The sequence below is a fragment of the Bison bison genome, unplaced genomic scaffold (assembly GCF_000754665.1).
Source record: "Bison bison bison isolate TAMUID 2011002044 unplaced genomic scaffold, Bison_UMD1.0 scf7180017864126, whole genome shotgun sequence".
Taxonomy (NCBI): domain Eukaryota; kingdom Metazoa; phylum Chordata; class Mammalia; order Artiodactyla; family Bovidae; genus Bison; species Bison bison.
In genome coordinates, this window is record NW_011494698.1 from 238,707 (window position 1) to 265,596 (window position 26,890).

The 26,890-nt window shown below is 33.9% G+C and overlaps 1 protein-coding gene across 3 annotated transcripts in view; it reads right to left on the reverse strand.

The window, feature by feature from the left end:
* Positions 1 to 4,272: 4,272 nt before the first annotated feature.
* The window catches only part of IPMK (inositol polyphosphate multikinase), a 31,958-nt gene continuing 9,340 nt past the window's right edge, over positions 4,273 to 26,890 (reverse strand). For all 3 annotated transcript variants that reach the window (XM_010839640.1, XM_010839641.1, XM_010839639.1), the window contains 3 exons: positions 21,452 to 21,624; positions 8,986 to 9,067; positions 4,273 to 7,900 (listed from right to left, as the gene is read on the reverse strand). In XM_010839640.1, coding sequence (XP_010837942.1) covers positions 7,278 to 7,900; positions 8,986 to 9,067; positions 21,452 to 21,571 — 825 coding nt within the window. In that variant the 5' untranslated portion in view covers positions 21,572 to 21,624 and the 3' untranslated portion in view covers positions 4,273 to 7,277. The remainder of the gene's footprint in view (positions 7,901 to 8,985; positions 9,068 to 21,451; positions 21,625 to 26,890) is intronic.

Sequence of the window (26,890 nt, forward strand, 5' to 3'; positions counted from 1 at the left end):
TGAATATTCATTGGAAGGACTGATACTGAAACTCCAATACTTTGGCTACCTGATGTGAAGAACTGACTCATTGGAAAAGACCCTGATACTGGGAAAGATTAAAGGCAGGAGAAGGGGACGACAGAGGATGAAATGGTTGGATGGCCTCACTGACTGAATAGACATGAGTGAGTAAACTCTGGGAGTTGGTGACAGACAGGGAGGCCTGGCATGCTGTAGTCCAATGGGTTGCCAAGTGTCAGAGATAACTGCACAACTGAACTGAACTGAACCTGATCTAATACGTCTTCCTGATAAAAACCTTGGACCATTAATGACATGATACGACTTGATTTTCTGGGGCCCCATGTGAGCTGGTCTGAGATTAGAGCATGCTGTTGATTGCACTGTGGCCTACTGGCATGTCTTTCCTCCCTTACCGACTCAGGATTTAGCAATCTTCTCTTGGACCCCAAACTACTATTAAGAGAAAATGCCTGGACTCGCCTGACTGGACTAGCTCACAACCCATCCTCACTAGGCCCCACTCAGCCAACCTGCCAGCTGATTGTAGATGCCCAAGTCCAGCCAAGATTAGCAGAATGACTCAATTAACTTGCAGATCCATACAAATAATAAAAGATGGTTGGTTGTTTATGCCAATTACATTTTGGGGTGTTTGCAGCAATAATTGCTGACAGGTTAGTCAGGCTACTGCAACTTAGACTGTCCTCTCTGCCTCTGGCATAACCTAGGTGAGTTCAGTTCAGTTTAGTTCAGCTCAGTCGTGTCTGACTCTTTGCAACCCCTTGGACTGCAGCACACCAGGCTTCTCTGTCCATCACCAACTCCCGGAGCTTGCTCAAACCACAGTGGGTTAGAGTCAACCATACTAGAGTGAAAAATGGAAGTTAAGATGGATGAGAACTTAAAGTTATATTATAGCTTCTAAACAAATTTACAACAAAGATACTCTTTGAACTGGATCCAAGCTCTATAATCTGTAAGTTAAGCCTATATATTTAACTTAAATTCATATTCTTCAAAATGTGTGAGGTGATACTCTTTTATTCTCCCATAGACTAACATGTCCACATGGTTCTTCCACATTCATTACTTTTTTTCTGCCCATCCCAAGGCAGTTTGTCAAATTACATTAACTTAAATAACAATTTTAAGTAACTTCTCTTAGAAACACACAGATCTGACTATTTCAGAGTATCTAAGCCAATGATACCATGTCATTTATGCCTAAAGCACTTCTAGAATGTTGTTAGATGGCAAGTACAACATAATTATCAAGCATATATAGGATGTTTTCTTCAGTTGGCAAATTAGTCAACATTCACATGCAAATAGCAGAAAATGAATGTCTATGATTTGATTAAAGATTTCTTAAGATCTGTTGCAAAAGGAAGGTTTAATGGCCTAACAGAATGACCATTACCTTGAACTCTTGTTGACTCTATTTTCTCACATTGTAAACCATTTTCTTTCCCAGCACTCTCCTAGCTTTCAAATGGCTCTATTCCTTGGATCAAGTTCCACTATACACTCTGTCTTCCACACAAAAAAATTTTGAAAACCTTGCTATTCAGTGTGGTCCACAAATCAGGAATATCACAAATCCCATCCAAACATGTTGAATCAGAATCTGCATTTTTTAAAAAAATCTCCAAGTGATTACTTTTCACTCTTAATTATACTACTATTATTTTCATTTATTATTTCATTTCAGGCTCTATTTAAGTCGTATACTTAGCCATAACTTGGAGACCATGGCAGTGCAATTCCCTATTGTTTTCAGTGGTTAGGCAGGCAGTCTTTTTTTTTTTTTTCTTCCTTAAAGAGCCTGTCTTAAAAAGATGGTAGGTTTCAATTGGGTGTGTCCACTTAGATATGGTTTGCAGGCCCTCTGTATCTATGGATTTGAAACCCATGAATATAGACTGCTGACTGTACTAGCCATTTTATATGAGGGGCTTGACCTGTGGATTTGGTATCCGTGGGGGCTCCTGAAACCAATCCCAAAGATACTGAAGGAGTGTACTTCACACAGCACTGCTCCTCCCTACAGTGCACAGCAGCGGGCATGAGTAATGCCACACAACCTTTGAGAGCTTTGACTCACAATTGCTGTGAAGTGTTCACCCTCTTACATGCCATCAGAACTGATTCCCCTTCTCCATCTCTGCTGGATATTGATAAGTATGCATCATATCCTCAATAACATTTTCCCCACATTTACATGTTTTTCTTCTATCAGACAGTGCATATCTTGAGGGCAAGTACTAGATCCCTTATTCAACTTTTTAGAATCTCCAAGGCCAAATACAGTGCATGATACAGGGTAGATAGACGTTGGATTGTGCTCTCTGTAATTAATGAATGAAAGAAAAAAAAAAAAAAAAAACTTGGTCACTAAGTGACTCATGAAGTTTCAAATACATGCAAAAATATCTAATCTGTTTCTGAAGTTTTAAATTATAGTATATATTTTCACAGTTAAGTCAATATTTTTCTCTTATAGTCTATTTCTCCTACTAGGCTGATTCCAAAGATTTCAGACTATGATAGAAAAAAATATTAATACAAAATATTCTACATACTTTTTCATTTCCAATGCATATGCTTCTATCTATTAATATTTTGTCTTAATCATCTTTGACTCCCCAATGATTCCTACAGTTTTTGGTATATAACATGTACTCAAATATTTGGTGAATGAGTAAGTTATTTTCAAACTACCAGGAGTCTGTAAGCTATCACAATTAATGAAAAAAGCTCCAATGCAAAACATTTTAATAGGTGGTCAAATATACAGTTATTAGAATTACCTAAATATGACTTATATAAAAATTGGTATATCACATTAGATGACTCTATAAAAACACAAATCACACATTGACAATGACCCCTGCAGTCCAAGAATACCCCCCTCATCAATAGTACAAATTACACTTTTTAAAAAAAACATTGTTTAGACATTTAAACCAAAGTAACTTTGACTAGACTAAATACATTCATTCATCAAGTACAATAAAGTTAGCATAGTCACTAACAACACGATTTTAGGTGCAATTTCACATGCTTTCATAAATCTTCCAGTTCAGTTCCCACAGTAAAGTGTCTTTGTGCACGCCATTTTCATTTATATATAGGTGCATCATATATCATACTTAAGACTATTTTATTTCATAATTAAATGTGTTAATGTATATTTTAAGTGAATACCAGGCCAAAATTTAACCCCAGTGATGACAAATTTCAACATTTAAAAAAAAAATTCTTTACAGTATATTCTAATTTGTTTAATTGCATGGGTACTATTTCCTCTTACTAAATACTATCAAAATAATTAATAAGAATTTAAATATTAAATCCAAAAACATGGAGATTCCAACCTTCCTAAAATATTAATAAGCATTTTAGTAATATTACCATTTAAATCAAAAAGTAATTTCATATTCACTGCCAAATTAAAATACCTATGATTTGAAGTCAGAGGTCTAAAATACTTGCAGTAAATTGAAAAGTACAATTTTTTAAATGTGCAGTAATTTGCTTGTGAATTTGTAATGGAATGTTTTTCACAGTAATACTATGTTAAAACACTACTCTAAATGACCAGTCTAAGTACACGTACCTTTACCAGCAAGAAAAATTAAGGCCTTTTAATGCTATCAATAATTACAGCTGAACTCAAATGTCGAATAGAGGTTACAATGCTGCAAACTATTATTTTTAACCTCTAACATATTGTTAGTTGCTTCATCTCAACTCAATTACTTATCTTTCCATGAAGTTGAATGTTAGTTAACTATTACCTTTAAATAAGCATTTCTCCATATCTCTATTTTCATTTAGCCCTGAACCCAGTCAATCTAGACAGAATGCTGGAAATGTTAGGGCTTTGTCTGATTGGATCACAACTATATATTCAGGGGTTAAAAATGTTTGTCCCATTTATATTTCTGGATGAACTAAGATGCCTGGCCTCCATAGACAACATTACTTATTTTCCCAAAGCATTGGCAGATAATTGCTACTTCTTCACTTGACCAAATTGACTTTTTTTTTTTTTTTTAATTTAAGTGTAGGCTATGAAGATATTACAGGATGTAAGGAAGGATAACCAAGGCTACAAATATATCAAATCAAGGTTAAAGGCACTGGATAAGGAAGATTATTACAAAGCACTGTAAACAATTTTTAAAGCAAATCAAGTTTTACAGTATCAAATGCCAAACTACTAAGGGCAGATGGTACTGAAATGATGACAATGCCTTAAAATAGTGAACAAAATTTCTATAATTTCACAAATAAAATTTTTTCATTGTTCTACCATTTTTTTTCATCCTACATGTTCTTTAATATTCCAAATCCTAGAAACAAAAGTGTTTTCAGTTGCATGAAATAAGAAAACTGCAACTGAAATATCTCTGAAAATTAATTTTATCTTAAGCTACATTATAAGTTTGATATATATATACATATATATATGGTACAGAGATATGAAGATCATCTTGGAAATCATAAAACAGTAAATTATACTCAATTAAAGTCACGAAAAAAGATCATATTCAGTTGAACACAATCTAAAGCCCCACAACAGCAAATTGTAGTGTAGAGAGGCACAGTAAGTACAATTTCTAGACATATTAAACAAATAATGAATACGGAGTTGAAAATACCACATGCTCCAGTTTAGAGTCATTTAATACACACATTTTCACAACTGTTTCTTGAAAAACTATTTAGATAAAATATTTAGCATTTATCATCAATTTTAAATTTATCTGAATCTATGCAACTTTCATCCATATTAAAATACTGATTACTGTAAATACTTTATTATAAAACTATTATACAATTTAAATTTTTATTAGAGAAATGTATTATTCACTATCCATAATTAAAGTCTTTTTCATGAGTGCATTTCATAAGAAATACACAAAAATCATTATTTTTGATTCCTAGGGAGAAGAAACTATGGTATCCTATTAACCCAAACTATATCCTTATTATTATTTCTTAAACATTTAAATGTTTAAATATGCTTGGTGACTAGTGATCTTTCATCCCCACAGTGGTAAATTTCAGCATAATGTTATATGACTGGACTAGACAATAAAATAATCACATGTAGATAAACGCAAACCAATACTTGTTCTCTTACATGTAAGCTTACCTATAAAGTAACACCAAATAGGCAGTGAATGACAGTGATTAAAAAAAAAATGTAAACAGAATAAAATGTGAATCCCTTCCCTGAAGAACAAAAGATAAAAGTATTTCTGGTTTTATGAAAACAAAACATTATCTATCAAAAAGGTAAGACACTGATTTTACAAATCCATTATTTCTAAATATGGATAAAGAAAATCTGGAACAAAAGATTCACATTTTATTGAGCTAAAATGCACAAAAATATGATAATACTTAAATTTATTAATTCATTGTAATAGGTTGATACTATCCCATACTAAAAAGTATCTTGTTAAGATTCAAAATAGTGTTTAATTATCTGAGCTTAAGATCTACTGAATCACTATCCAAGTAACAACAACAACAAAAGTCCACATTGTAGGATGGAAAAAGCAAAACAAAAATTTAAAAGCTATAGCAATACCCATTTAGGCAATAGGCAAACATATGAAGTCCTTATGGAAAATACCTACATTGACCCTAAATAAAAAATATAAAATAATCAAATTTTGCTATAATAAATGCATGTGAATTTTAAAGGTATACAAGCTTAATAAAGTTACTAAGCATAGAATTAATTTCATACTTCTCTGTGCTCAGATGATTGCAAAAGCACATTCAGAGAGAGGGTTGGGAAGGTGAGATAAAACTGTGATATTTTCCTTCACACTAAAAAAGGGTATTTTAATTCTGAGGGGGAAGGAAAGGGAAGAGTCTAACAGTTCACAACTCTAAAACAACTTCCAAGAATATGACAAGACTGTTAACTACTTAAGACATTTTTCTGGTAAATCAAAGTTCAATGAAAACAAACATTTAACATTTTTGCAAATTTAATTTCAAAGTTTTAAATGTTTCTGATAATAACTAGTTTTTTTTAAGGTGGTGAATGTGAAACAGAGATAATACTTACAGATCTACTGTTTCCAAGAAAATTAGCACTGCCCCTTTCATGAAATTAAATTATAATCACTCTCTTGAATATGATATAAAACTGTTTTGAGTAAGAATGAAACAGAAGCATGAATTTAGATATGCACCAAGCTCTGTATGACGTACTAATTTATACATGGTATTTTTGACAACTGAATTTTGTCCTTAACTGCTTATTAGAATTCTGAGAAACACTTTTTAGCAACATACAGTCAATACCACTGCTTAACTAAAAGGGGACATATAAACACATGATAAAAGAAAAACCTCAAAATGAGTTATTTAAAGGGGAAACAAAAAGAGCTTCAATCATCCATCTTTTTGAAGCTACAAAGTAAAAGGCAAGGTACTTTATGGTTTATAAATACTTGTTACAATGTAGTAAATACATATTCCAATTTTCCCATAAATTAAACATTTTAAAAGAAAAATATTTTGTTCGTTGCAAATATCTTCTCTTTTCCCTAACCCTGGCAAGACTAATAAGTGCCCTTAATTTCAAGACTTTTGTTGTTGTTGTTTCTATCCATTTCAATGATCTTTTTCGTGAATTATGTATATAAGTGAAAATGAAAGGAAAAAAATGTGCTTTTGGAATGCAATAATCCTAAATCATTTTACTAAGAAGCACCTTTTGATATGCTGGTTTGAACTTTTAATACAAAACCTAAAGAGTAACTTTTTTCTGTAGAATTTTCTCCAGTTTTAATAACTTCATACATAGCAATACTAAGGATATCAGCCTATGCTTTCTACATTTTTTAAAGTATTCTAATAATGTAATGAGTTATAGATATGGCTCACTATGTCCGGGTAGACAGAGGTTTCATGATAAATGGCTACAGAAAACAAACTAAACTCATTATGATTGAATAATGGTTTGCATTTTGCTTGAGCCAACAGACATTTAAGCCACGTACCACCACATTCCCTGCATAACATTCCTAAGTTTCTTTACTCTTTATAGTTTTCTAATGAACAAATAATTAGTTTTCCTGAGTTAAGATTATAAAAAAGTTAACTCTTCTACCAAAAGTATAAAGACAAAATGTAGACTCACAATACAAATTTTTTACACAGCATTACAAGTGCAGAGTTATTAACTGCTGCTCTTCATTATGATTGCCCCACCCCTTTAAAAGACTGCAGTAAAAGATTCAATTGTCTAATATGCTCTGCAGTACAGTAATTAAATGCTTCAGCCCATAAACATATCCCTCATCTACTGTGTTGCTAGGGAACACATGAGCAAAGTCTATCATTCTCACTTCTACTTCTGCAGTCTCTTGACAACCAGTGGGAAGATGGCAGAAAACTTTTTCCAGTTGGGAAAGTACATTTCCATTTAAACGCTCCTGTGACATGCTTTTCCACCCATTGTCTTGCTCTATATTTTCAACTTTCAATGAAGTCTGACTGTGATGCTTTTTTGAATACATTTTTCTGTGACAAGCATACATTTTGGACAAGCTTTTACCCACTGAAGCTTCTATTTTTCCATTCGCTGTAGAATTTAACACATGAAAGTTATTATTGTACTCCAGTACATCTGTGTCTGAGAGCTGACCTTTGGACAAAAACTTTTCTGCCAAAGTCCTGTCATTCAATTTTGTAGTAGTTGGCTGAGATGAACCTTCATAAACAAACAGTAATGAACTTGCATAAAAGTTAAGCTGCTTCTGGCTTTCAAACCACTGGAGAATTTTCTCAATCTTCTGAATACTGGCAGCAATAGCATCTCTTCTTAAGCAGAATCCATTATGAAAAAAATGGGAGACTCCTATAAAAAGGAAAATACTAGGATTATAATGAAATTATGAAATAACCATCACTTGGGAAGTACTTTCATCTTAGATACAACTCTTAAACTTTCTCCCATCAGCCCCTGCAATTAAGTGAACAGATAAGAATTCCAGTTAAACACAGAATCTTGGAGCTCAACTTAATTTCTGGTGAAGACGTTCTTATTAGAAAACATACAAACGACACTTAAGTAAAGCAAAATACCTTATTTAGACAAAAAATTTACTACAGGTAGACTACTAGTTTAGTGCCCTCTATATATATTCTCTTAAGGAATAGGATTCCAAGATTTGCTTCATTTGCTATTATGAGGAATTTTATAGTAAGACTATATGTTTGTTAGAATCATGAACTAATCTAGAACCTAGAGTCAAAGCATAACCATTTTCAATTATGACAACAGTCCATTACCAAAATACCAAATCATAACTGTACTTAATTTTTTATGCTCTCAACAATACTAATTAAACCAGCCTTTCACAAAAGGTGAGCTCACTTTGGAGACTAGCAGTAGTCCAAGTTAAGTATGTTATTCAATACTGAGACTTAATGTTTTAACCTATCATATTAAGCCTCTTTTAAAATTATTTATGCATATTTTATCATATTTGGGAATTCATGGAATTTGATTTTTGCTGTTCCCCTACTTTGGGATAAAAACTGCTAAAAAAATATATTTATATTGGCCTGAGAAATATTTTAATATAGAGCCAATTTGAATGTTATCTTGCTATTGGTTAAGTATACCAAGGCAAATATCAAACATCGTAGATGAGTATTTTGTAAGCATAAACATTTTTTTCAACTATTTACACTACTCAACTTCTTCCTCATCCTGGATACAGTTAATAATAAACTTTAACAGAACATTATATCTGGAAATCTGTTATCATTGCTTTTATAATATCTTGGCCATACATATTTTAAAAGTATATATGTTAAGACAGTATTGAGAATTGAATCACAACACCAAAGAAGAACTAAAACTGAAATCACTTTAGAATTATTCTGATTAATTCTATAGTAATAAAAAGCACTGAAGTATGGTTTCTCAATCCTTACCATCCTTTAGAGTTTCTTTTGTTAAGCTTCTTCCATAGTGCTGGTTTTTTGTCTCATAGCTATCAGAATGAACATGATAAACCTGTCAGAAAAAATACTGAATATTAAAAACTAATACTCCTTAACCCTGGGGGTTTTATCCCAGCAATGAAAGGATGGCTAAAGATGGGAAGATCTACTCATATAACTCATTCTAATGGATTTAAGATGAAAAAGAGTCATAGTGTCATATCAATGATGCTGAAAAGGCATTTAGCATATTTATATCCACTACTGACGAAAACTCTCTAAAAAGATAGTTAAGTATTTCCAATATGAAAAAAAATTATCCATTTCAATCTATCAAAAGTTAGTCTCAAGTTTAAAAATGAAATAAGGAAGCATTTGTCTTAAAATAGAAGAAATTTCCACAAAAACTACTCTACCACAATACCTTTTATCATTATTATTACCTAATATTGTTCCAGAGCTTATGCAAATCCAAATAGATTACAAAGAAATAAGAGGCATAATTTGAAAAGGAGGGAAAAAATATTACCCTTTGTACATAATGGTTATATAATTGGAAAAATCAATTTAAAAAGAAACACAAACAATAAAAACCTGAAATGGTGACAGTACAAATTAGTAAATAGAAAATAAGCTTTCATATATACAAACAATTGACTATAAAATGTAAGACTCCATTTATAAATCAAGTTAGGAAATAAAACAAAGGAATAAACAGAAGGCATGAACCTTATGTGCAAAGTACTCATAAGATAAAATGTAAAAGAGATTATATGGAAAAGTGAAAGTGTTAATCGCTCAGTTATGTCCCACTCTTTGAGACCCCTATGGACTGTGGCCTTCCAGGCTCCTTTGCCCATGGGATTTCCCAGGCAAGAATACTGGAGTGGGTTAGACAGGGAGGCCTGGTGTGCTGCAGTCCATGGGGTCTCAAACAGTCGGACACGACTAAGCAACTGAATTAAAACTAAACACAGCAGAATGATTACTAAGATCAAGAAAATAAACACATGCACCACTTCATACAGTTAACTAATTTTTAGTGTGTATGTAAGATCCACTCTCAGCTAATTTCAAGAATATTGTATTATTAACTGGTGACACTACTGATAAAGAACCCACCTGCCAATACAGGAGACATAAGAGACACAGCTACAATCCCTGGATCAAAAAGATCCCCTGGAGGAGGAGATGGCAACCCACTCCAATATTTTTGCCTGGAGAATCCCATGGACAGAGGAGCCTGGCAGGCTACAGTCCACAGGGTCGCAAAGAGTCGGACAAAACTGAAGCGACTTAGCACACTTGTAGTCACTATGGTATACATTAGCTTATAAGAATTTATCTTATAACTTAAAGTTTGTATCTTCTGATCTCATTTCTCCTTTCCCCAAGTCCCTGGAAAGCCCCAGTGCATTTTCTGTTTTTATGAAATCAGCTTTGTCTTTTGAGTTTCTGTTTTTGACTACATATGTAAGTGCCACCACATACTATCTGTCTTTTTTTGGTTTATTGCATAGTTTCATCCATGTTGTTGCAAATGGCAGGACTTCCTTCTTTATAATTGCTGAATAATATTCCACTGTGTAAAGAACCACACCTTCTATGTCCATAAATCTGTAGACGAACACTTAGGTTGCTCCCAGATAGGTTGTTTCCACATCTTGGCTATTGTGTATAATGCTGCAATGAACACAGGAGTAGAGATATCTCTTCAGGATAATAATTCTATTAAAACATATTATAGAATTAAAAACATATGAGAAGCCTGTATGTGACCATGGTATTTTAAACCAGTAGAAAAAGATGGATGATTATTAAATGATATTAGTATCATTAAGTGGGGATCTGGAAAAAAATAAGTTGCATTTATAACTTATACTAAATTATTAATAATAATCCAAATACATCAAAGATCAAAATGAACAGAATAAAATGCCTTCCCACCTCAAGATGGCAGAATCCTTGAATAACTGGTAACTAGGGAAGGCATTTCCAACTAAAACTCAATCTACCACATACAATACGCTTTTTAAAATGTTGATAGTGTTTTTGCCATTCAAAAATCAAAAGACCAACAGAAAAAAAAAGGTATTTGAAATGTATCTGATGAACAAAGAGCATGTTTACTCATGGGAAAATGAACAATGGATCTGAAGAGTTCACTGAAATCAGGTCTCAAACACACCAGGAACACAGACTATCCCCAAATTGTGGCAACCAAAAGTATCTCCAGACACTGCCGAATGACTCCCTGGGAAATTAAACTGCCCCTGGTTCAAACCATCTACTTCTGCTTTATTGACTATGCCAAAGCTTTTGACTGTGTGAATCACAACAAACTGTGCAAAATTCTTAAAGAGATGGGAATACCAGACCACTTGACCTGCCTCCTGAGAAATCTGTATGCAGGTCAAGAAACAATAGTTAGAATGCTGCAATAGTCGCATGCCGTAGTTCATGGGATTGCAAAGAGTTGGACATGACTGAGCGACTGAACTGAACTGGTTCAAAATCACTGCTCTGTATCAAGCAGATTGCCAATATCTACCACAATTATAAATGCATACAAGCTCAATTCCCCTCTAGGCACTTATTCCATAAATACCCTAGCACACTGGTGAAATAAGGTAGGTCTCCAGTCATTCATTTCTAACATTATTCGTAATAGCAAAAGACTGGAAACAAGTCAAAAGATCCATTACAGACAGCTGGTAATGCCACTATGGAAAAATCTCCATGATACATTAAACAGAAAAAAAGCAAGATACAGAACAGTGTTCAAAGTAGATGGTTTTGCAATATAGGAACAAATATCTCTGGAAGCATACATTGGTGAGGAAAAAAAAAATCACTATTAATTATATTAATATAATTATATCCCCACGCAGGATATATAATATATCCTGTGTGGGGAGGGTGACTTCTCGCAGTATATGTTTCTATACTTTTTGGCATCTGAACCATACAGTGATGTATTTCATCAATTTTTAATTAAATATTTTTAAGAAGCATTAAGAATCATTGCTTTAGAAACTGGTATTTTATAACTTTCAGTATGATATGGCTACTTATTGTCTATCTCAAATGCTTCACTCTTTTTACATATACTTAGCAGCCTATTTAAAGAAAGACAATTTATCTTGAACAAAGTGTTACTATGAACAAAAGAAAAACACTTTATATATATATGCCAAAATTACATTTGACTACAGGAAAAATTATTTTTGTAAGGACAATCATATCCAGAAAGTGATTTTTTAAAAAGTACTCATGTTCTCTATGCCCAGAAATACGTGTAAAAGAGGACTTTCAAAATGACAGAGGTATTAGCTAATACTATATGGCAATAAGATGGCAATATATAAATTTATCAAATCAACACGCTGTACAGCTCAAACATACACAATGTCATGTGTCACTTATCTTGCAATAAAAAGATGAAATTGAGAAAATAATGTGATTAAATTAAATACAAAAATAAATGAGAAGAATTTTCAAATACCCAGTCATGTAAACTACCAACTGCTGCTGCTGCTGCTAAGTAGCTTCAGTTGTGTCCGACTCTTTGCGACCCCATGGACTGCAGCCTAGCAGGCTCCTCCACCCATGGGATTTTCCAGGCAAGAGTACTGGAGTGGGTTTCCATTACCTTCTCCAAAACTACCAACTAGGAAATGTTTATAGAATCCCCAGAAAAGGATTCTCAAAACTTCACCATTCTACTATCCAGGGATGTATTTTCTGAGCATAAATTTCACATATTAAAAAAAAAAAAAATTCACATATGAAAAATCTAGATTTCATCTACAGATTAAAGCTAACTAGTTTCAGTGAGACTCCTTTATTTATATTCTCTCTTTCTCTATTTACTTAATTTCATTTATTCATTTATTTTTTACTGAGGTATAGTTGATTTACAATGTTGTATTCATTTCAGGCATGTCTGTTTACTTCTACTTTACTAGTTAAAGCTAGAACATAAAGAGATCTGAGAATTTCTCCAATCTCAACCCATTACCCAGTCTTGATCAGTTACAAAGACATTGGTAAATCAAAAGTTAACAGTGCCACCTTGAAAATATCGATACAGGTAACAAAAAAGATACTTAATTGTTTTTAAAGGAAAGGTAACCTGGAAGACATGAGGAAGGGGAGAAAATGACAAGTATAAATCAACTAAAATCTTGAATTATATGTTTTAAAGAAATTTCAAGTGAATTTCTACAAATGGTATTTCATTATTTGCAGTTAATATTTTAAGTGTTAGTCTCTCAGTCATGTCTGACTCTTTGCAACCCCAAGGACTGTAGCCCAATAGGTTTCTCTGTCCACAGAATTCTCCAGGTAAGAATACTGGAGTGGTTAGCCATTCTCTTCTTCAGGAGATCTTCCCCACCCAGAAACTGAACCCACATCTCCTGCATTGCAGGCTGATTCTTTACTGCCTGAGCCAACAGAGAAGTCCGATAAATATAATAATCCCCACAGTTATACAGCACATGTTTAAAAAGTCAATATAAAACTGGAAAATTAAACAACCATTGATTCACTTAATAGTTGACCACTAAGGACGCTACTTGAAAAAGGCAGAAAGTCCCAAAGCAAGCTGCTGATATATTTACTTCTCTCAAGTCTCATACTTTAAGCTATAATACACTCCACCTGCCTATATATAATATGCTCCTTACATAAACTTACAGTCACCTTTCATGAACTAGTTAAAAAAATGCTCTGCTTCTTGATTTTCTACCTATTTTCCCTGTTGCCAGTTCAAAATACTATATTTTCCAAAGTCACTCTATACTCCTCCTCTCTTGACTGCTTTGCTCTTATAGCTCCTATTTTGTTTCTTTTTTGTTACAAATTATCTTAATATATCTTTTGTTATTAAATCAAAGTGAGTCTTATCATCTATACCATCTTGGGATCAAGGAGATAAGAGTATAATTGTTGACAGTCATTTAAAAACAAGGAATTCCTGGGACTTCCCTGGCAGTCCAGTGGTTAAGACTCTGAACTTCCACTGCAAGGGAGTGCAGGTTTGATTCCTGTCAGGGAACTAAGATCCCACATGCTGCACAGTGCAACCAAAAGATTTGATTAATAAATTTCTGGAATTTATGTATTTGTATGTATTTGTATAAATAAATTATGTATTTGTATAAATAAATTCCTTTAAATGTAATAAATTCCTATAAATATATTTATATGTATAAATGCCTTATATTTATATAAGAAATAATTATATATAATTCAGTTCTGTTCAGTCACTCAGTCATGTCTCACTGTTTCCGACCCCATGGACTACAGCACACCAGGCCTCCCTGTCCATCACCAACTCCCGGAGTTCACTCAAACTCACGTCCATCGGGTCAGTGATGCTATCCAGCCATCTCATCCTCTGTCGTCCCCTTCTCTTCCTGCCTTCAATCTTTCCCAGCATCAGGGTCTTTTCCAGAGTCAGTTCTTCATATCAGGTGGCCAAGGTGTTGGAGCTTTAGCATTAGACCTTCCTTCCAATGAACATGCAGGACTGATTTTTCCTTTAGGATGGACTGGTTTGATCTTGCAGTCCAAGGGACTCTCAAGAGTCTTCTCCAACACCACTGTTCAAAAGTATCATTTTTCGGCACTCAATTTTCTTCATAGTCCAACTCTCATATCCATACATGACTACTGGAAAAACCACAGCTTTGACTATACAGACCTTTGTTGGCATATAATTAATTAAATATAAGGAATTCCTAAATTGGCATTTTCTTCTGCCCACCAAACCTCTTCCTACTTACTGGTTAAATATGACAGAAAAACAATTTAAAACTGATATATGTGGTAAACTTCAGTATATTCAGTGAGGGTTGGTTTTGGGATTTTTGTTTTGTTTTGTTTTTTAATTTAAATTAGGCATGATTGTCTTGGAGGAAAATTTTTTGAATTTGGAACACTGATTCTAAAATTATCCAACTCTATCTTTAGTATTAATCTATAAACCCATTGTGATTGAAAAGTTTAATAAATTTGCCAAACGCTAAGGAAATAACTATCTGAAAAAAAAAATCTTAATAGAACTCACACTAAAATTCAAGTTATATCTCCCAATTTTAACATTCTAGACTTACATAAGTCATTCATTATTTCACACTGCAATCATATCCTTTCTCAGATAAGCAAACTATATGTAATTATAAACTCTTAACTACTATACAAAGGAAAGCCATGAGAATAAAATTAGGAGAACTCAAATTACAGATTCAACATAATTCCTACCCAAAATCCCAGGTAGACACTTGCTTGCAGAAACTGACAGACTGATCCTAAAATTCACAAGGAAGTTGAAGGGTCCCTAGGTAGTCCAAACAATCTTGGAAAAGAACAAAGTTGGAAGTCTAACAATTCCTAGTTTCAAAAGTTATTCCAAAGCTACATTAATCAAGACAGTATGGTTTTTGGGAATTCCCTGGTGGTCCAGTGGTTAGCACTCAGTGCTTTCACTGACATGGGCCAGAGTTCAATCTCTGATCAGGGAACTAAAATCTAGCAAGCCATGTGGTATAGCCAAAAAAAACAAAACAAAAAAAAAACCAAAAAAACATACAGTGTAATTCTGAGAAAATACCTGCTGCAAATCAATGTATCTGGTAAAGGGTTAATACTCAAAACATATAAAGAAGTCATACAATTTGATAGGAAAAACTAACAAGTGTTGTTGAGAATATGAAGGAAAGGGAAACCTTGAGTACTACTAGTAGGAATGTAAACTGGTACAGCCACTATAAAAAACAGTATGAAAGTTCCTCAAAAACTTAAGAAATACCATTATACACCCAAGAAAAAGAAAACACATATCCTGGCACTACATAAACTACCTGTTCACTGCAGCATGATTCACAATAGCCTAATTGTGATATAAAACAATTTAACTGTACATCAATGAATGAAAGGATAAAGATGTGGTATGTACAGGCACACCTCATTTTATTGCACTTCATAGACACTGTGTAAACCTTCAGAGTATAGAAACCTTCAAAACTGAAAGTTTATGGCAACCTTACATTGAACAAGTCTATCAGAGCCATTTTTTCCAACAGCATTTGCCTCAGTTCATGTCTCTGTGTCACATCTGGTAATTCTTGCAATATTTCAAACTTTTTCATTAATACTGTATTGTTATGTTAGCTGTGATCGGTGATCTTTGATATTACTATTATAATTGTTTTGGCATTTCTTTAGCAATAAAGTATTTTTAAATTAAGTCACATCCATTTTTTTTATACATAATGCTTTTGCATACTTAGATTATAATACAGTGTAAACAAAATTTTCATATGCACTGAGAAACTAAAAATTATGACTTGTTTTATTGTAATATCTGCTTTATTGTTGAACCCATGGTATCTCCAAGGTATGCCTGTATATAAACAACAGATTATTCAGTCATTAAGAAGAAGGAAATCTACTATCTGGAGTAACACAGATGAACCTTAAGGGCATTATGCTAAGTGAACTAAGACAAAGACAAATATTGCACATCTTCGCTTACACATGGGAATCTGAAAAACAAACCAGACTCATAGAAACAAGAGAGTAGAAAGTGGTAAAGTTTACCAAGGACTGGGAGGGGAAATACAAAGAGGTTAGTATTCATTTTCCAACTATAAGATTAAAGTCTGAGAATCTAATGTAAAATATGGTGACACATCAATACTACTACTGCATAACTGAAATCTGCTAAGAGGGTAGAAATAAAAGGTAAATATGTGAGGTGAAAGATGTGTTAATAAACTAAATGAGTGAATCCTTCTACAATGTGTATGTATTTCAAATCACCACAATGTATACTTTAAATATCTTGTGTAAATGATACCTCAAATAAAGTTGAAGAAGAAAAAAAAAAGACTGTGGTTCTGCCATAAAGACAGACAATATGAATCAACAGAAGAGAATTCAGAGTCCAGAAATGCACTCTCATTTATGGTCAACTTATTTCAACAAGTATGTCCAGAGCATTCAATGAGGGAAAAAATGGTCTTCTCAACAAATGGTGCTGGGATAACTAGATACACATACGCAAAAGAGAAAGGTTGACCCCATCCTCAAACCACACACAAAAAACTAACTTAAAGTATACATATATCTCAATGTAACAGTTAAAAACTATAGAAGAAATATAGGAGTAAATATTCATGACTTTAGTTAGGCAATGGTTTTTCAGCCATGAAACAAAGAGCACAAACAACAAAAGGCAAAATTAAATTAGACTTCAAAATTAAAAATATCTGTACTCCAAAGGTATTATCAAAAAAGTGAAAAAACAACCCAGAGAAAAAAATAAACCAAATTAAAAGTGAACAAAGGACCAGAATAGACATTTCTCCAAAGAAGACACGCACATGGGTCAATAAGCACATGAAAAGAGGCTCAATTCCATGAGCCATTAGGGAAATGCAAATAAAAACCAGAATGAGATACCACTTCATACCCACTAGAATAACTTATAAAAAAAGAAGAGAGACAGAATAACAAGGTTTGGGCTTTGGGTAACAATGCAGAGAAACTGAAACTCCTATATATCATTGGTAGAAATATAAAATGGTGCAATAACTTTGGAAAACACTTTGGCAGTTTCTTTAAAATTTTAATTTAATCATGGCATTCACTAGTCTCAAATTCAGGAACTACATACCTTAAAAAACATATGTACGTAACAACTTGTACATGAATGTTCATAACAACATTATTAATGACAGCCCCAAAGTGGAAACAACCCAAAGTTGATCAATGAACCCATGGATAAACAAAATGTGGTATATCCATACAAAAACAAAAAATAAAATACAGATTTGTGCTAACAACATGGACAAACTGTGAAAACATTATGAAAGAAGCCAGTCACAAAAGACTACATATTGTATTACATCATTCCCTTTATATGAAATGTCAGTCAGAAGAGGCAAAGCTATACAGTCAGAAAGTAGACTAGAGCTGTCTATGGCTGGTGAGTTGGAAGGAAATAAGTGACTGCTGATATGTATAGCTTTTCTTTTTAGGTGATGAAAATGTTCTACAGTTGAATATGTTGATGGCTGCCCAACTCTATGAGTATACTAAACCAATGAACTGCTACTTTAAATGAGTGAATTGAATGGTGGGTAAATCGTATCTCAATAAAAATGTTATTAAAAAATACAAACAGAAGAACCTCTGTTTGTCTGGGGAGATAACACAGAGAGAGCAAAATCAGGCAGTGTCTTATTTATTTCTACATATATTCTACATACATTTCTACATATATATTCTAAATAAATAAGGCAGTGCCTTATTTATTTCTATATATAGACACACACACACACATATATAAAGGCAATGGAAACCAACTGAAGAATTTTTAAGCTGGGGAATGTCAAAATTAGATATACATTTTAAAACATTCGGAGAACAGACCAGAAGAGAATAAAACTGAAATCGAGAGGTAAGATACTTGTCTAGAGAAGAGTAATTTTGAAAATGGGACTAGGTGCTTGAAAATTAAGATCAACAAAATTGATGGATGGCTTTGAGAGATGATGGTACTAAAAGGTTTCTCCTTCATAAAACTGGATGTATGATAATGTCATTCACTGAGACGGAGAATAACAGAGATTTGCTGTTACTGCTTTGGTTGTTATTTTGCAAGAGGGATATAAGTCAGTTTTTTACATGTTAGTCCTAGATGTCTTTAAGTTATCCAAGTAAAATGTTGAATAGGTTAGCTATATAGATTAGGAGATCAAAGAAAAACCAGAGGCTAGATATGTACGTTCAGGAGTTATCAATATAAGTGAAACTGAATCAATGAGATAAAGGACACTACTTGAGAAGTAAATGGAACTAAGTGGAATACCTCAATATTTAAAGAACAAAGAAATGAGCTGGCAAAAAAAGACTGCAAAGTGCTCTTAGAGAAAAAACAGGAGAGACTGCAGTGTTATGGACACAAAAAGGAATGTTTCAAGGACATAGTCATGTTGAAGACTGCTTTTAAAAGTGAAGTAAGATGAATAATGAAAAATGCCATTTGAATTTAGTGACACAGAGATGTCATTAGGGACCTTCATGAGGCACCAGTCTGGTGGCATGATGAAGCTAAAGCCAGATTAAAATGGGTTAAAGAATACAGCATGGGAAGTAAGGCAACAGTAACAAATATAACAAGTTTGGGTACAAAGGGGAAGCATTTAAATTCACTGCTGAAGAACAGAGCAGGATAAAAGTGGGTTTTGATTTTTTTCTTTTTCAATTGAGAGTGATTTGAACATTATTTGAAACAAAAAGGAAAAACAACTAAAGAGAGACCAAAGTTGAAGATAAAACAAAACTAAAATAAAATAACGAGAATCAAGAATATTAGGTTCAGAAGAGGCGGAAGAGAAACGCAATCCAGAGAGAAAAGGGAAGGGCTGCCTCTGACAGGAGAATGGAAAATTCTTCAATGTAGGGAGGAATAACGAGGAAATGAAAGTATATGCAGGTTAGATGTGTATGTCTGTTAGCAGGAAATTAAAGGAAACCCTGTATAATGGCTTATTTTTTCTGAAGCAGAAGCCAAAATTATATCCTAAAAGAAGGAAAGTGGAAGAGTGAATGATTTAAAAACAGTGAAGGTTTAAATAGGCATCACTTGTTTATAGAATTTTATTCCATATTACCTAACAGTGGCATATTGTTTGCAAAGAGGGCCTCAACATCCTTATGCACACTGCCATTTGTACTGTGACTTCTCTTTTTCCACAACCAAAAGTGAAGTCTTCTCCTTCCTATGAATATGGACTGGCCCTGTGACATACTTTGACCCATATAATTCCATAAAAGTGACAGAAGGTGACTTCCTAACCTAGATCTCAACAGACCTCGTAGCTTTCACTCTTGCCTTCCTAAAATGTATATAGTACATGTAGAAGCTCCAGTCAGCCTTCTGGAAGCAACCTTATGGGAAAAAGCCCAGCCAACAGTTAGTATCAACTTGTAAGACAAATAGGAAAAGGAGTATGTCAAGGCTGTATATTGTCACCCCGCTTATTTAACTTCTATGCAGAGTATATCATGAGAAAGCTGGAATCAAGATTGCCGGGAGAAATATCAATATCCTCAGATATGCAAATGACAGAACCCTTATGGCAGAAAGTGAAGAGGAACTAAAATGCCTCTCGATGAAAGTGAAAGTGGAGAGTGAAAAAGTTGGCTTAAAGCTCAACATTCAGACAACGAAGATCATGGCATCTGGTCCCATCACTTCATGGCAAACATATGTGGAAACAGTGGAAACAGTGTCAGACTTTATTTTTTTGGGCTCCAAAATCACTGCAGATTTTGGAGGAATCTGGATATCCTTGGAAGGAAAGTTATGATCAACCTAGATAGCATATTCAAAAGCAGAGATATTACTTTGCCAACAAAGGTCCGTCTCGTCAAGGCCATGGTTTTTCCAGTGGTCATGTATGGATGTGAGAGTTGGACTGTGAAGAAAGCTGAGCGCCAAAGAATTGATGCTTTTGAACTGTGGTGTTGGAGAAGACTCTTGAGAGTCCCTTGGACTGCAAGGAGATCCAACCAGTCCATTCTGAAGGAGATCAGTCCTGGGTGTTCATTGGAAGGAAAGATGCTGAAGCTGAAACTCCAATACTTTGGCCACCTCATGCAAAGAGTTGACTCACTGGAAAAGACCCTGATGCTGGGAGGGATTGGGGGCAGGAGGAGAAGGGGACGACAGAGGATGAGACGGCTGGGTGGCATCACCGACTTGATGGACGTGAGTTTGAGTGAACTCCGGAAGTTGGTGATGGACTGGGAGGCCTGGCATGCTGAAGTTCATGGGGTCGCAGAGTCAGACATGACTGAATGACTGAAGTGAACTGAACTGAAAGACATAGAGTGAGGTCACTTGGACCAACTAGACCCAAAGGAGCCATCAGATGAGTATAGTCACAAGGGGGACTCTGGATGAGATCAGAACTGACCACCTGAGTCCATGGCAAATTGCCAGTCCAGGGAAAAATAAGCAAAGAAAACAATGGCTTTAAATCACATTCTTAAACCAGTAGTAACCTAATTTATTTCCCTTTTTTGGTTTAAATATACAGAAAAAATTACTGGCACTTTTCTCATGGGAAAAAAAAAAATCACAAATAATATCACATTCATTTATCATATTTCTTTTCCACTAAACTTAAAACTTCTTTAAAACAAAATTTCTAGAGTCAGAGCTTTGAGGTTCAGCCACTCATTCACTTACTAATCATGTACTGCTTCCCAGAATAAATCCAGACACTGTCCATATACCAGTGAACAAAAGAGATAAAAATCTCTGCCAGCTCTGAGGAGTTATGGATAATCTAATTCTAAAATATATGCGACATCTGTAACCTTCAAGAAAACATGCAATGAGAAATGTATGTTTTACACTAAAAATCACTCTTACCCTCATGCCAAGCACCAAGAACCCAATCTCTTCCATTAATGGGTACTTGCTGACCTGTTGCTGAATCTTCTCAGATGAAGCAAAAGGATCATAGCTTTTCCGCCCTATCTTTACATCCATTATACAGGGCTTATTAAATTTATGGGTCACATCTTCCAGTTTTAGGTATAAATCTGTTATTAAAGAAAAACCCTAATTAGTAATAGGAAAACATATTACTACTTAAGAGAAAACAAAAATGAGGAAATCTTAAAACTAAGAAAAAGTTAAAACTGATCCAGCGTCAACAATTATTATTACTTTACCTGGAGGGGAAAAAAAGCTTGACTAATAAATTTTATAACAGGTATAAATATCACAAAGTAACTCTTGCAAGAGGTGGAATAAATATTCAACCATAATTAAAAGGTATGAATTAGATATAAGGCTTCCAAGAACATTAAAAAGGCAATGAGATAATTTTTAAAAACCGTCCTTGAATACATTCTTCTTTTGAACATGATTTACATCCTATGTGCCTTAGCAGGCATCTTAGTGTTTTAACAATTTTTAAAATTCTTCATTTAAGGATAGTAAAAGGAATAAATCCTTTCCACAGAGGATACAACAGGTATAGGTTAAGAAAGGTAAATCAATCCAAATGATGTTAATGCCAAATATACATTCTAGGCTTACTAGTACAAAAGGAAAAAGAAACACCCTGCTTTTTAGAACACAAAAAGTCTTCAAAAGTTCATTTGTAAATAACTTTGGCATCCTGTATACACCTTCCCTCAGAAAACTATTAGAAAGGGAGATTCAAGTAAAAAATTATAAACATCTCAGTTATAACACACTGTAGCCAACCTTATAGTTTTAGGTTGAAAATACAGGTCTGATTGCACTGAGGGAAAGAAGGAAAGAAAGTCTTTCCCCCTTCCTAGGTGAATAAATCTCCCAAACAAAATTCTGAATGAGATCACAAATTTCAGTCATGTCATAAGAAGCACTTCTTGTAAAAACCTTTCCTTATAAACAGAAAATATTTTACTTTTTATCAAAGTAACAAGGTTTGATTTTTTGAAATAAATGAATTTATTTTTTAAAATCTTATGCCTTAGTCAAAGGAAAATGGAGAGAGGGAGGATTGTGTAGAACCAGGTGAAGTTAGAGACAAAAAATGAACTGTAGCCTAAGAGACTAGCACTCACAGAAACAAAAAGGAGCAGGCTACATTTAAAAGAAAAGTTCTAACAAAGGGACATTTTCAACAAGATAAAAGGGCTGGACACAGACATCCTGTTGATGGTGAGAGATAATGAGACAAGTAGGAATATCCTGCTCAAGAAACTAGAACCTACCCATTTCTGTACTTTAAAAAGATAACCACAGGAAAGTATGATAAGATGGGGAAGAAGGAAGCACAGCAGTCCCCTTCACACACTTCCCATTTTCAGCTACCTTGAGGAAAGAGAAAGAAAGGGATCCATCCTCTCCCTAAAACTGTATAAAAAATTCAGTAACAAAGCTTATGTTTCAAATATCAGAAGAGACTAATTAGATCCCAATACAGTAAATCATTAGCATTCACAAGTTTATCATCATTAATTTCCATAACTCAAGAAACCCTGAAGGCCTTAGTGAGGTAAGGCTATACATGGGAAGACAAAAGATAGTGTGCAAATCTAGCTAAACATCACAGCATCTACAGTTCAGTGTAGGGTTATTATTTTCTACCTGCCAATTTGGTAGTGATTAAAAACAAAAACTGTTTTTTGGCCAAACAACAGAAACAAGAGAAGCTAAAGACTTTTTGCAAATCCCTATTTCATCCTCTCTTGGGAAAGAGAAAAATACAAATACAAACTCTCCTTACAGTAGGAATATAATAAATGCCTGCTTGAGTGAATCAGTGTTTGCTCTTCTCATTCTCTTTCTGCCCAAAGGGACTTTGGGTTTGGCCTTCTTCATCCTGTAATAAGTTGAGCCATTCCTTCAGTAAACAGGCTTAAGTATCATCAGTTTTATCTGACATTTATTTTGATTAGGCAAGGGCTTTCCTGGTGGCTCAGATGTTAAACAATCTGCCTGCAATGGAGGAGACCTGGGTTCAGTCTCTGGGTGGGGAAGATCACTAGGAAAAGGAGAATTCAATGGACAGAGGACTCTGGCAGGCTACAGCCCATGGGGTCGCAAAGAGTTGGACATGACTGAGTGACTAATACTTGACTAGGCAAATGTGTTTTATCTTACTTTCAGATTCTTGATATGCTTTATTTGATTTGAATTACCAAATCATATAAAACATATATATATATATATACACACACACACCATATAAATGGCTAAATTATTGATTATTAGCCTTTAGTTCATAATCCTTAAATTAAGGCCTACTGAGAGTTGGTTTAGTGTATTCTTTTGGTTCTCTAAGTGAAAAGTTGAAATTTTGAGATCCTTGTTTCTCTTTCCCTCTAAGTTACTAAAAAAAAAATCAATATCAAAACCTGCTTTAGAGATGCATAGTTAAGGCAATGGCACCCCACTCCAGCACTCTTGCGTGGAAAATCCCATGGATGGAGGAGCCTGGGAGCCGCAGTCCATGGGGTCGCTAAGAGTCAGACACGACTGAGTGACTTCACTTTCACTTTTCACTTGCATGCATTGGAGAAGGAAATGGCAACCCACTCCAGTGTTCTTGCCTGGAGAATCCCAGGGACGGGGGAGCCTGGTGGACTGCCGTCTGTGGGGTCGCACAGAGTCGGACACGACTGAAGTGACTTAGCAGTCAAAAAAAAAAAAGATTATATATCTAGCAGTTTGCCACAGTTGCTTCTGAATAAAATAGGGAAATGAGACATGATGTGGGAACTCAGATTTAAATTGATTTTTTTTCAGATTATCATCACTAGAAATAAATTTAAATACTGATTCTCTCTGAAAAAAATGTAAGAGAGCTTAATTCAAAATAAGTCAATCTCAAGACAATAACTTAAATGATCAAAGGCATTTTAACTACAGGAGAGCCTCATTGATAAGGCAATGCTACAGATAACAAAGGACACTCAGCCAAAACCCCTCTGGGTATAGAATGGTACAACAGTTCTCAATTTTTAGGTATATAGAGAATATGTTCTAAAAATTGGATGGACTAAGAATAAGATAGTGTTCTATCTGGAATAGTTTAGGTTCATTTTGACCAAAGTCAAGGAAATAAATTAAACTATATTGATATGATGTTTGGAAAATAATTATGACTTTTTGCTATGATGTAACTTGTAAGGAAAGTAAAAGTTAAAAAACATTTAGTATTTTTAAATATTAAAAAAATTTTAAAAAGTTGATTTTTTCATATATACATATGAATTAATGTGTGTATAAATCACATAGAGAGCAAAATAACTATATTTACTTTTTTAAATTCTTAAAAGTGCTATTTAGTACAACAGATTCTGATGAAGCCAGTCAGTCAGAGGTCTAAAGACTGACATTTGTGAACCTCAAATCTAAGAGATAATCCATTAAGCTTAGTCTTAATATTTGTGTAATAAATAACAGGACATCTACTTTTCATAAATATATGGATCTCATTATAAGAAGTCACACTGACTAGAAGTATAGTTCTCTATGGTTGTAAGAGAGAAATCTGTTATCTATTAATTTATGGAAAATGTATATAGAATTTCTATTGTTCTTTAATATTTTGAGGTAAAAATCGTAAAAATACCTACCAGGTAGTCCAAAATATACCACTTCATGCTTTTATAAGCAGTCTATAAGTTAAGACTTCTCAGTGGCTGTACCAACAACAAGGTTAATATGCTCAAAATATTTATATATTTCATGTTGCTGACGATAGTATGTTTAAGATTACACAAGGTTACTATGAACAAAAAAGTTTTTCTATTTTAAGTGTATTTTCTATTTAAATATATACAATTAAATATAATTATCTTAAATATAAATTAAATACTTACATCGTTTTCTAATACATTACACATAAAAAAATTCTACTGCTGGAATACAGTCCTGATACTAAGAAAAAAAAAAAGGGCAGAAAATTCCCCAGTAACAAAGGAGAAAAAAATAAAAACATTTGAAATATTATGCAAAACTGAAAGATCTGCAAACACTTATAAACAGTAAAGATGAGATAACTATTCTTTTAAAGGAAAGACAAAGGTGAGGACATTTAGAGTTGAAGATTTATTCAGATCCTCTTAATGAATATTGATTATACAGATCATTACAACATAGGTTCCAAGTTTCATCATATTCTTTCCCACCCTATCTAGGCATTGGCTACTATTATCATTTCTGAACCTCCCAAAATGTAAAAAAGGCCGGGTGGTGAAACCCTGCCCATTTATGAAGCCAAATGGAAAAACAGAGGACGCCTTTCTTCTGCCTTTCACGTCAATCATGAGCTATTTCTGAGAGCAACAGAAGCTTGAAGTATAAGGAATTATAAATAGAAGAGACCTTGAGTGTCCAAATGTGGGGTGAAGAGGGAGAAAGGGAACAGCTTATTTCAATCCATGCTTCTTAAAACCTGACTAGTAGTGAGATCCATAAACCTATCAATCAGTGAGACTAGAGATTACATTTGAGAACTCTCAATTTGCTCAAACCTACTTGAAGATATACTTTTCTATTCCTCCAAATAAATATTGATGGCACATGTATCTATGTGCTTATACACAAGTAAAATGAGATTTAACATACATAACTAGTTTCAAATCTTCAAATATAATTGTAACAAATGCTTTACCTTAAAAAAAAACACTAGTCATATTCTAAGGTTTGCTAATGTGATGTTTGTATAACTCTATGACTGTAAATTTAAAAAAAATGGGTGAGATTTATGGTACATAAATTAAATGTCAATAAAACTGCCATAAGAAATTTAAAAGGTAAAAAACTGTTGGTCAGGACATCCTTATGCTTCCTTTAAGTGACAATAATTTGCTGTGCAAACTGGAAGTACTTTCTCTGTTTTACAACTTTGGATTCTAAGAATTATACAAAGTTGTATAACACTCTACCTTGAGACTTCCCTGGTGGAGTAGTGGATAGGAAATCTTCCTGCCAAGGCAGGGGACACGTGTTTGATCCCTGATCTGGGAAGATTCCACATGCTTCTGAGCAAGTAAGCACACATGCCACAACTACTGAAGCCCCAAGCTTTTGCTCCAAAACAAGAGAAGCCACTGCAATGAGAAGCTCATTTACCACAACGAAAAGTGGGCCCTGCTCACCACAATTACAGAGAAAGCCCACATGCAGTAACTAGACCTAGCACAGCCATAAATACATAAATAAAGATGCTCAAGTAGAAAGAGGGGAAAAAGAGTCAAGAAATAAATTATATCAATTTAATACTACGTATAGTAATGCAAATCACAGTGTTCTATTAAAATTTAAGAAAATATTCATTTTCATGATCCTGTGGACTAAAGA